This window comes from Atractosteus spatula, chromosome 9 (assembly GCF_055471065.1).
Source record: "Atractosteus spatula isolate fAtrSpa1 chromosome 9, fAtrSpa1.hap1, whole genome shotgun sequence".
Classification (NCBI taxonomy): Eukaryota; Metazoa; Chordata; class Actinopteri; order Semionotiformes; family Lepisosteidae; genus Atractosteus; species Atractosteus spatula.
Window position 1 is genome coordinate 47,861,842 of NC_142714.1, and position 12,304 is coordinate 47,874,145.

Genomic DNA, 12,304 nt, shown 5'->3' on the forward strand with positions numbered 1-12,304 from the left:
CAAGACACACGGGGAGGCTAATTGACTTCTGGGAAGAATTGGCCTTGGTGTAAGTGTGTGCCTGTCGGTGTGTGCCCTGTGATGGAGTAGCGCTCTGGCCAGAGTCTACATTCTGCCTCGAGCCCATTGCTTGCCAGCTGCCCCACCCCACCCGGTGACCCTGTATAGGATAAAGAGGTTATAGTATCCACTGCAGAACCTCCTTTGGTCTTGGAATGATCCCACTACCTTGCATAGGCGACCATAAGAGCGAATGAGACTTCAGTTCTGCGCGTCTCTGAAACCCGAAGGAAACACGCAAGGAAAACCGAAATCCTAACCGAATTCAGGAATATTCTTTTCCAATCGCCTCCAGAGAAGCTTGGGGCGACACGTCCGAACGTAAGATTCATGCTGCAGAGACCCGACAGATCTACTGCTCCCCCTGGTGGCACACATGTATCGGTGCTTCGTCGTTTCCGAGAACACGTTGACCGAAAGGGGGGAAAAAAACGGTTTTGTTTCGTTTCGTGATAAGAGTTTGGTTCAGGGCATTTCCAGAATAGGAATTTCTTCGGCTGCATAGAATGAAAAGTAAACAGTGAATTCAGAATCAGGACTTGTTTGTATACTGACTTTAGAGATGTACATCTTCCTTCGAGAAGCAACGATTGTTATAAGAATTTTTAACACTTATTCAATTCAATTTATTTTTATATAGCGCCTTTCACAACAAGGCTGCCCCAAGGCGCTTGACAATGCAATTGACGATACATTTTCTCAATACAGAACAGAAGACCAGAAGACAACGGAGGAGAGGAACCAAAAACTCCTTAGTAAGGAGAAAAAAAGCCTCTAGGGGTCCAAGGTCAACTGGTTGCCCAACCCTTTTTGGCATGCTAATATTTTATAATTAAAAAAAGGAAATAATGAGGGTATTAATCCATCCATCCATCATGTCTTCTGTGTATTAGTACTCCATGCAGATCTCTGTCGACCAGTAAATTCCTCCTAAACGATAGCTATATTATGTGAAAAGAGGTTTTAAGAAGTGTAAAAAAAACATTCGTCGGGCAGCTGCACGATATGTACCTTCAGAAAGCCAGAAAACTCAATTTCCCGAAAGCCTTTGAGTTTAGAGACCGGCGGGGGTGGAAAAGCGGAAGTAGACGAAAGGTAGGAAAACAATTTCCTTGGAAGGTTTTTTGGGGAAAAAAAACTTCATTTCCCACCGTCCAGCAGTGGAGCATGCGCAGTCCGTATTTGGGGCAGCTCCCCGGATGCGGGTCTGACTGAGAGACGGAGAGCGCGAGTCGTGAGCGAGGCGGTGAGGTGGTGAAAGTTTATTTAATTATATTCTTATCCTAGTCTTTTGATTTGCGATCGGGGGAAGGATTTGCGGAATCTGTCGTTTCTTTCCCTCGATCTGCCTGCTGCCATTTTTGCACGAAGACTGATATGAACGCCCCCCCACCCCCCCCCCGCACACAAAAAAAATCAGTCCTCCAGCACACAGCACTTAAATCAAAGCTGAGTTCAACGTAAATTATAGACTTACTGCCTTCGCGGCGCTCCCGGATCGCTAGTTTCGATTTCTGAGTCGATTTTCTTAAGGCAGAAATGGCCTGTAGTTGAAAACAGGAAAACCGTTTCACCACAAGAGTGGTTTAGTCATCCAAGCGCTTTCCAATGACTTCAAACTCCCAATATTGTCGAGATCAGCCAGCTGAAAAGTAACAGGGGCCGCCGGGGACTGCGGAGTGCGCATTGGTGAGTCGGTGTAACTGACGATTCTGTTTTTAAGCCGCCGCCGTCGTCGTTTTTGTCATTTATTTTTTTTTTAAATGAGTAAAGCGAGGTGGGTGTTTGGTCTGCCCGGGCCGGGGTGGGTGGAAAGGTGCTCCGGTGCGCTGTCGCGGAGGCCCGGCCCGGGTTTCTTACGAGCGAGTGGGGCTCGGCTGGCGGGGAGGCGTGCAGAGAGGTGGGAGCAGGAAAGAGTCTACGGCCTTGATCTGACCCTGCTCAGCTAAAAAAAAACAACCAACAATATTTCGGGTCCTGTGAATGTGAGCCGGGCTTAATAGGAGACCATGCTGTCCGGAGCCATCAGGGAGGGGCGCAGACCCGATTGCACGGCAGTCTGGTCCACTTCGTGTTTTAAAAGCTGCCAGGCTCTCTGGTACAAGGGAACAAGTAATAGGTTTATGCCGTGTTGGGGGAAAAAAAAAAGAAGAAAAAAAACACAACGTTTCGGCCGTGGAGCCTTCTTCAGGTGTGAGACTGACTCACATGGAATCAACCTATTACTTGTTCCTTTGCAGCCTATGCATGCGGACGCAGCTGTCCACCTGAACCTCTCTCTGGTACAAGGCCGTGTCTGCTGATGCTCCTTGATTGTGCTTTATTACCTTATTTTCCGTACATCTTAAAGACAAGATGGGCGTGCTCTCTGGGCTCACTTTTATTCTTTATCGGTTTAAGTGCAGTTTGCAAAACCTGACCTGGATTGAACTGCACAACAATGGGAGTGTTATTACCATTTGTGGACAGGATTTGTGTTTTTCTAGTGGGAGTGGACAACGGTAGTCGGTACCTCCTCCGGTCCTCGTCTCCGGGGGCTGATGAAGCCAGTTCAGAGATGGGGATTATTAGGAGGCCATGATTGGTAAGGGCCAATGGGAAATTTGGCCAGGATGCCAGGGAGACACCCCTACTTTTTTCAAGAAACACCCTGGGATTTTTAATGACCACAGAGAGTCAGGACCTCGGTTTTACGTCTCATCCGAAGGACGGCGTCTTTTTACAGTATAGTGTCCCAATTACTATACTGGGGCATTAGGACCCACATAGACCGCAGGGTGAGCGCCCCCTACTGGTCCCACTAACACCTCTTCCAGCAGCAACTTCAGTTTTTCCCAGGAGGTCTCTCAATTAAGTACTGGCCAGGCTCACACCAGCTGAGCTCCAGTGGGCTGCCAGTGGTGAGTTGGGGGGTGATATGGCTGCTGTCAGTGTAGGACATTCCTTTAAATCCCAGCATACACCTGTTTGCTGTTCTTGGATGCCAAAGCAGCAATATCTTTTCTGATGACAGGGTGACAGAAGATCTGAATACAGCGTCGGCTCTGCTCGCTAGTGCAGCAGACCAGATCTGAGGAACTGATTTGTTCATTTGTGCTTGAAATTAGTTCTTCACGTCTTCTTACCCGGCCTTGATGATGTGATGGCGGTTTGAACCCGGCGAATATTTGAGGCCGAAAAGAAAAAAACTCTGCCGTTTGGGGAGACCAGATTTACATCCCTTTCCTGCAGCACGGAGGGCGGTGACTCTGGCCAGGGGCCCGGTGACCCCAGTGCTCCCTGGCGAGGTCGCTGAGCTTGATGACACAAGGGAAACGCCAGCACTGCAACAGCGCTCTGTTTTTTCCTCCTTCTGTGCGTCGTGTACAAGCCGGAGCTCCAGGGGGGCCGATGGAGAGCGCTGCTGCTGCTGCGTAACGGATCCGATTCAATCTGGCCCTTTCAAGCTGCTGGCTGTTCTGCGAATTGTACCGATGTAACGGAATTTAATGTTGCGTAATTTGACATTTTCAATCGCAGCCAAGTGACCAAGGCTGGGCCTGGTCAGTAGTTGAATGGGAGACTTTAAAGGAAAAAAACAAAACGTGGTGTTGGTGGTGGTGGACCTGTAGGTGGCGCTATTCCACCTGGAGCAGAATTTCCAAACCCAAGGCCAAGGGTGGTGACCAAAGACACTGTCCTGTAGGAGTTTCTGTCCTATGGATGACTAAATTCACCCACTCTCATCATTTTTTGGATGTTCCCTCTTAGCTAAGACAAAGCCCTTCCTTGTCCTTAATTCTTCCTGTCTTTGTTCCGCAGACGGCAGATCGGCTGAGCAGACACTGGCTGGCGGGAGTTCCTGTGCAAACCTGTGTGCAGATACAGCATTTCCCCCTGGGAACAGCTCGGACAGGTGAGCATGCGTCTCCAATCTAAAGAGTCATTTTCTCATCTGTGCCAGTTGATCTTGATTCGATATTGTGCTGCCTAGCAGTTGCTGTGTCTGTCCACAGAGTACAGAGCATCAGGTGTCCCCTGCTCTGTGGGTTGGGATAACTGGGTGGACTTGTGTTACTGCTTCTCTGTGGCTGGCCTTCTCTAGTTTCTCTTCCTGGTTTTTCAAAGTTAAACTTAAATGAGTTTACATTTGAGGTACAGAGAGCTCTGTTCTGATGGTGCATTATCAGTAGCATTTTATAATAAAAGTGATAACAATTGGTATTTCAAGATTCTGGCGAAAAACTGGTCTGCTGAGCTCTTGTCAGGCTGTCTTTCTGTTACTGTCCACTTTTTGCTCTATCCTTTTCTTCTCCTGCCTGTTTCTCTTTCACTCCCTCTACAGTCTCTCCCGATTGATTCCCAGATTTCCTGATTCCCTGATTTCCCCAATATTCTGATTCCCCAATTTCCCAATTCCATGATTTCCCCCAATATTTGGATTCCCCGATTCCCTGATTTCCCCAATATTTGGATTCCCTGATTTCCCCAATATTTGGATTCCCTGATTTCCCCAATATTTGGATTCCCTGATTTCCCCAATATTCGGATTCCCTGATTTCCCGATTCCCTGATTTCCCCAATACTCAGATTCCCTGATTTCCCAGATTCCCTGATTCCCTGATTTCCACAATATTCTGATTTCCTGATTTCCCCAATATTCTGATTGCCAGATTTCCCCAATATTCTGATTCCCTGATTTCCCAGATTTCCTGATTCCCTGATTTCCCCAATATTCTGATTGCCTGATTTCCTGATTCCCTGATTTCCCCAATATTCTGATTGCCAGATTTCCCCAATATTCAGATTCCCTGATTTCCTGATTCCCTGATTTTCTCAATATTCTGATTCCCTGATTTTCTGATTTCCCGATTTTCCTAATATTCCGATTCCCTGATTCCCTGAGACTTGTCTCCCCCAGGTGCTGGAGCCGGAGTGAATGAGGGAAGATGCAGACCATCAAGTGTGTGGTGGTTGGGGACGGGGCGGTGGGCAAGACCTGCCTGCTGATCTCCTACACGACCAACGCCTTCCCTGAGGAGTACATCCCCACCGTCTTCGACAACTACAGCGCGCAGATGAGCGTGGACGGGCGCACCGTCAGCCTGAACCTGTGGGACACGGCGGGCCAGGAGGAGTACGACCGCCTGCGCACGCTCTCCTACCCCCAGACCAACGTCTTCATCATCTGCTTCTCCATCGGCAGCCCCTCCTCCCACGCCAACGTGCGCCACAAGTGGCACCCCGAGGTGTCGCACCACTGCCCCAACGTGCCCATCCTCCTGGTGGGCACCAAGCGGGACCTGCGCGGCGACGGGGAGACGGTGAAGAAGCTGAAGGAGCAGGGCCTGGCGCCCACCACGCCCCAGCAGGGCAGCGCCCTGGCCAAGCAGGTCGGCGCCGTCAAGTACCTGGAGTGCTCGGCGCTGCAGCAGGAGGGCGTGCGCGAGGTGTTCGCGGAGGCCGTGCGCGCCGTGCTCTACCCCGTGGCCAAGAAGAACGCCAAGAAGTGCGTCTTGTTATAGTGCCGGAGGAGGGGGAGCGGTCGGACTGAGGCCTTGCTCGGGCACGCCCCCCTCCCACTCCCCTCGTGTCCTGTCTGCAACCCCCCCCCCCCATCTTTTAATGATTGTGGAATAATTTGCATTTCAAGGATTTTTTTTTACCATTGACGCGTGTAGGCAGGCGCCGGGGTCAGGGCACAGGGGGCTGAGCAGGTACGGGTCGCCACGCCCTCTTCCGCCTCGCAATTGACCGCTTTTTTTTCCTCGCTTCCTGGATCTGCTGCCTACCTAAACGTCCGAGAGCAGGTTTTAAAACAATCAAGAATCAAAACCGTAGAGGACGCGAGAACGAAAGAAAAGTGAAATACCAAAAAAAAACCAGACCTCGGTGTACCCCCACACACACACTTTTTTTTTTTCCATGGGGAGGGGGGGGACCTCAGTCCCAACTCCCGTGTTTTGTCTGTACCCCAGATCCTTGGGGCAGCAGTGTCGGTGGAGCTGCCAGTGGAGAGAGCAAGGTGCTTGGAACGGGCCTGTACTGGAGCAGCACCTAATCCCCCAGCTCGTCTCGGGCCCAGCCGCAGTGCGTCAGGAGCAGGGGCTGCCCCTCTAGCACAGCACCGCCGCCACCAGCACTGGGGTCACGTGCCTGTGCCTTTTTCCTCTCTCTTCAAGGACCTTGGTGCCATCCTTTCGAGTCCCCCACTCGCGGCTGTGCGCGGGGGGGGGGGTGGGGGTAAGGTATTACAGCGTTAGGTTTGACTGAAACGGGGGAGGCAGTCTGGAGGTCTTCCCTGCAGCCCAGCACAGATCCCCCTCAGATCGGGGCGGAATAGGAGCTGCTGTCGGCCCCCTACTATCCATCTGTCCCCGCCTAAAGAGCGGGTCTTCTAAATCTGCTTCCCACTAGTTTTAGGGATTTTTGATCCAGCCGGATTAACTGAGTTCTAATCACGAATCCCACTGGGGTACACCGCCTCAGGCAGAGGAACCCCCCGTTTCTCTGATGCCCGTCGCAGCTGATATGACTCCAGAATAGCGGCTTACGAGGGTGTGGAACCGGACAGTGTTTCTTCAGTGCCGAAACTGAGCGTACCAAATCTGTTTTTTTTTTTTTCCAGTTCCAGTTAACGTTCCCCCGTTTTCCCATCTGCGAACCCCCGTTTCTGACATGCAGCCCAGCGCGCTGATGCCTGCCGTGTTAAATTAGACTGGCAGACGGAGGGGGCCGAGTTTGATCTGGTCTGGGGCTGCGATGTGCAAACACAGCAGTTGAAACAGCCTTCATGTATTATGCTTTATTTTTAGGAATGTGCTTGTTTTATTATCAGTTCCAAATGAATTTCACTTTTCTGGAAACAGTTTTTTATATGCAGTTTTTTTAGCCAAATGACTGTTTTATGTCGGAGAATCAATGTGCGTCCCAAGCTCAGGGTTTGGACTGGCTGGGTGGGGTGAGACTGTGATGAGAGATGGACTGACAGGTCTGCCACCTGGGGACACTGTGGGCTTCTCTCTCTGACGAGTGTGTGTGTGATGTCTGGTCATCTGCTCCGGCCTTTGATATGCCCCAGTCCTACATGCTTAACCAGAACCTCTTAAATCAGGGATGAGCAGGTCCAGTACATTAGGGAGAGATATTTGTGTAAAATCTGCAGAACTTTTGAAGGTACACCCTAGTTAGCAAATTGCTAATAAAGCCTTAAAAGCAGACTTCTGATTCAAATAATTTGGCCTGGCAGAGGGATGAAATGGAACAGCACTGGAGTTTTGAGCTCGGGGGTTTGCCAGCTCTGCTTTGGAATTATCAGTGTTAGCCTTGTCCTGCTAGGCAGCTGATCAGTTTGGCTGAGAAACAGAAGTTCACAGTGAATGAACACTGGGATGGTGCTGGGGCCTTGGAGGAGAGGATCTGGGAAGTCTCTGACGTTTAAAGCTGCTCAGGGTGTCGAGAGAGGGACCGTGACAGTGCTCTTGGTTTTTGCTGACATTCATGTATTCAAAACACTCAATTGCGACTGACATGTAAAAGCAGATGCATAGGTATTTAATAGGCAGGCCAGGAACAACACCTGTGCTCATGTATATGTCATACAGATGTCTGTGCCTTTAGACTTCTAGCTGCTGGGTCTTTTGTAACCACTTGTGAAGGGTTATAGCACGGTCATTCAGTGTCCAGCTTCAATCTGATCTGGACACTGACCACTTCCCTGGCAGTGTCTCCTCCTCATTTCAGTTCACAGAGTGTCTGACCAGGCTGCGATGTTTGCTCTCTGCTCTGCCTGCTGTTCTCCTAATCCTCCCTCTGAATGGGATTACAGATGGACAGGAGAGGCAACATTTTACCAAACTGTCTTGGAGGACTAAAGTGCACTTATTTTGCCTATTGCTTGTGTTCTGCATTTTCAAAAGGTTCCAAGTGCCTTTTTGCTCTGTAGCCTTAATTGTACAGTGTTTGTGTAGTGCTTGTGATGAAGTGCAGGGGAGCTCTTTCTCTTCGTTTCAGGCTGCAGGCAGGGGTGTGGGGGCAGGTAGCTCAAGGTTTTTATAATCTCCCCTTTGGCTCATTGGGAGTTCCAGATGGAGGGCCCCAGGAGCAAAGCTGCACAGATCTAAAAGATGGTGCGGATTCTAAAAAATAGCACGGCCGGGCCTCGCGTAGTCCGCCCCACGCCTAGAGGAGTTTGTGATCACCAGGCAGGAACTCCGCCTGTGCCTCCTCTTCACCTTTACCCCCCAGCGGCACGACTGGCGTGATCGCGTGGAGGTTTCACTTTCAGTGCCCTCGCGGCCTCAGTGTCAGCGCCCCCGTTAGAGTGCGTTTATCTGCTGATACGATTCTCAGCGTTGGCTTACCAGCAGTGTTTACTCTGCGGCTGGTACTGCAGCTGCCTTTGCCCTATCTCCACACTCCCCCCCCGTGCCTGTGTGGAAGGGTGGAGTCGTGCCCTGTACTGTCATGTCAAGACATGACACGCACTGCAGTGCTACCAAACCCTACAGCTGGACTGCTTTCCTGCTGCATGTGCACCAGAAGAAACCAGGATCACGGCAGGCAGGCAGCAGGGAACGGGAAGCCTTTAAGTTCCAGGTTTCTGTGCTGCAAATACAAGTTGGGTTCCTGAGCTGTTCGGTGCCGTGGAAGATCGTGATCCGGGCAGGCAGGGAATCGTATGAGCCGCTGACGGTGTTAATTTTGCACTTTAGTCTGAGAGCTGTGGGCAGGCTTAATTGCATGTTTGCTTGTGTGTGTGGGGGGGGGGGGCGTGCACAGGCCTGTGTCCCCATCTGGGCTCTGACTGCGGGCGCCCTGCTTCATCGGGACCGTGCATCGGAGCTTAGAGAGAGAAGGCAGAAGGGGTCTCTCTTGAGGTTGTAGACTTCCCAAGCTGTGCTCCTCTCCGATGGTCTGCAGCTGCCTCCACTAGTGTCTGCGCTGAAGGAGAAGATGTCAGGAGGTGCTTTTCCGACTGTTAAACCTGGCCCGAGTCACCGCCCTCTGTGCTGCAAGAAAGGGGTTTTTTCTTTTCCTGTGGCTTCTTTTCGGCATCAAATATTTGCCGGGTTCAAACCTCGCAGCTTCTGAGTGGACCGTTTGCATCCGCGGGTTTGTGTGGGAAGCTCTGTTGCGGTTGCAGCTGAGCCGATAAGGACCCGGCTGCTCACCTGGTCTCTTGGGGTGAACGACAGACACCAGAGTAACCCCTGTAGTCTGGGTGGGGTACACCGTCTTGTGCAAGAGCTCGTGACTGCGGGAGGCAGGTGTCGCTGCAGACTCAACTGTGTGTTCCTTGTCGGGGCCAGGCGGTCCCTCCGCACTCCAGTGTTGTAGTTTAAAAACGCATCAGGGAAGGACGGAGACTATAATAGCAGATTGGTGCTGAGGAGTTTAAAATCTTGGATGACATGAAGCTCTCCCCACGGGGTTGTTCGTTAACGTTGTGGTGTAGGATTAGTTTCCAGATCTGTCCGAAGAGACTAACCTTCAGACAAAGATAGCGTTGCTTCTGAAGTTCAACACAAGCTCTTGTTTTAAGCACGCATCAAGGCCCTTCTGATTGTAGGTCAGCCAGTCATGACCTTCTTGGGATTAAATCGGTGAGAAATCATGGGAGCCCACTGTGATACCTGCTTGCAGTGAGGAGTTGGACAGCATGTGCCGAGCCAATGTAAGAGTGGAGGATTATCCATGGAGCTGTCTAGCAGGGTTAACCCAGCTGCAGGGGTGCTGTGCTTTACTGCTCCTCTTGTTTGAGAATGATCATATTTCCACGCGAGGATCGAGTTTCTGATGGATGAACAGATCAGGGCTGAAGAGGAGGTGCAACAGAAACTCTGTTAATACTCAGCTGGCAACGCGACAGAACCCTCCTTTCAGCTATTGTGCTAGAACCAAATTCTGTTTTCACAGCTATTCTTTGGAGTTTTTGAATAGGTAGACTCTTTTATGAGTGGTACAGGACTGTTTTTTTTTATTTACCCTCAGTCCCCAGTTAATCCTAATGTTTACCTACCCATTTTGCAATTACCTAGTTTGGAGTCTCTTGTGAATGTAGGTTTTGGCTCATCACATTGACTCCTGTACTCACACAGGAAGAATGAGGAAGTGAAGACGGGTTCCTTTAATCCATCTGAGGCTGTTCTGCCTTTATTTTTGATTTCTTCTTCATGCATGTTGGCATAGGTAGAGAAATCTACGATTTGCATTTTGCAGGGAACAAATCACAGGGCTCTGTTCTTCCTTCCTCTCCTGTTCCTTGGCGTGTTCCTGGGTATTAGTGCTTTCTGTTGCTTGTCTTTCCACAACCTGAGTTCTTCAGATGGATCTGCTGTTTCTGGCCTGTTTGTGTGGTGCTGAGCCCATACACAGCTCGCAGATGCACCATGCTTCACAGGGGTGCAGTACTCCTCGTCTTGTTGCACAGAGCCCTGGTTATGTAGCTACCTTGTGCCACCATCAGAACCTGTTAGCTTGCCAATCAAGGATCACTTGGATGTATGCTTTTGTTGGAGAGCAGGAGACTTCTCAGTTTTTAGGGCAAGCCGTCTGGCCCTTGTTACTCTGTAGTCGTCATTCCCTTAGAAATGTGATCAATGACTTTTGCACGTCTGAGCATTAAAATTGTCCCATGTCAAGTCCGAACAGCTGATTCACTTACCGAATGTAAAAAAAACTGGTGACTCTGCATAGTCTGTTCAGATACTGTGATGAAGAATCGCCAGCGCCTTGAGCTTCTGCTCTTGTGAAGGCTGCTGTTGGCGTGTCCTTATCTGCAGCCTCCCCTGGCTTGTGTTGACTTTTCTCCCAGCAGGTTTCCATTTCGGTGTCTGTGGTTTCTGTCGGGGGAAAATGTTCGTGCCCTCGCCTCATTCTGTTCCCAGTATAGTTAATCTGGAAGAAGCACTGTATCGAGCCGTACCATATATTATAATAGTCTATGGCTTTTGTTTCACTTAATTTGAGTTTCTGTTGCCGCAATCGCTATGCGGGCACATGTGACCTACAGGATGTGCTGTGGTCAGTTTGGCTGCAATAGCACCACTATCAAATGTGCTATTTTCATGCACACTGCTTAGACCATTGTTTTTTTTTTTTTCTTCTTGAGGTAGTAAATCAATTGGCAATTTTTCCGATCCATTATTACACCAACTCGATCCCAGTCGGAGTTTCAACCAGGAAAGGGCACGAAGGATAATACCGCGTGTCCTGCAATGTTAGGCTGGCCATTTAATTATCAAAGAGAAAGTGGGGTGTAAATGTTGGTTAATCTGCACGGTTCGGCCCCACCCCCTTCCCCTGCGATTTTGTGTTGCAAGAGAGTGAACTAGCTGGACGATGCCCAAGAAGATGCTGAATCCAGAGTAAATCCTGCACAGAGTATCCCCTGTGTGGCGGAGCAGAGACGAGATCTGAAACTGTAGCAGCAGGTACAGCACTCCTGGAGTTCTTCTCCGACGCGCTGGAAATTCTGCAGCGACGTGCGGGAGCAGAGACTCGTCTATCGCTGATGTCACTGCAAACGGAGGGTATCCAGGAAATCGTAGGGTTTCTTTAGAAGGTATGAGAGCAGACTCATCGCCACCTCCCGCAGGCAGAACTGAAGCCATTGTGTGCTGCCGAGATTGGGTGAGGGCCTGACCTGTGTTCAGGGATCTGAGTAGTGCTGTAGCCTCTCAAAGGAACCTGTGGTAGTGATGGGAGGGGTCAGTCTCCACTCCTGTCTTAAATGTCGGGGGGGGATTGGAGGAATGAGAGTCTTCTCTTGGCGAACGAGGAAAGGAAGGTACTTCAGGCTGCATCGGTGCGTTTTCACAGATGACATATCTCTTTTTCCAATGCTGAGTATGCCAGAGTATGTCTGTGTTGAGTCTGAATGAATGAGTGAAATACAGTTTGTCATTTTCTCTCTCTCTCTCGTTTTTTTTTTTAACTGACATAACTGTAGAAATGCTGTCAAAATGATGGATGACTGAGTGTCCCACGGCAAGTGCCTCAGATCGTTCCGCTGCGGTGTGTGGTACTAAATTTATACACTGGGAACTTGATTTGTAGAATTTTTTTTTTAACAATGTATTTGTATAAAAAGAACTAACAGGTAAATCGATTTTAAATTATGCTAAATAAAATTGTAAAGCTGCAAAAGAAAGACTGCGCAGTTCATTTGTCCTTGTGTGGTGGGCGGGTTCACATCCAGAATGGGTTTACATGTCCTTTTTCCACTGTGTTCTTGTAAGTTAGCCTGCAGGGTAGAGTAGAT

General features: G+C 49.8%; 1 protein-coding gene across 1 annotated transcript; it reads left to right on the forward strand.

Annotated features, from left to right (window-relative positions):
* The first annotated feature begins 1,614 nt into the window (after positions 1 to 1,614).
* On the forward strand, positions 1,615 to 12,193 carry rhogd (ras homolog gene family, member Gd). The gene is made up of 3 exons (XM_088924468.1): positions 1,615 to 1,749; positions 3,862 to 3,955; positions 4,961 to 12,193. Exon 3 carries the CDS (start codon positions 4,989 to 4,991, stop codon positions 5,562 to 5,564), a length of 576 nt encoding a protein of 191 aa, XP_088780594.1. The 5' UTR covers positions 1,615 to 1,749; positions 3,862 to 3,955; positions 4,961 to 4,988; the 3' UTR covers positions 5,565 to 12,193.
* Positions 12,194 to 12,304: the final 111 nt, after the last annotated feature.

Bases quoted from the DNA above. Each gene is read 5' to 3' on its own strand.
- rhogd (XM_088924468.1), top strand. From the start codon at position 4,989: ATGCAGACCATCAAGTGTGTGGTGGTTGGGGACGGGGCGGTGGGCAAG.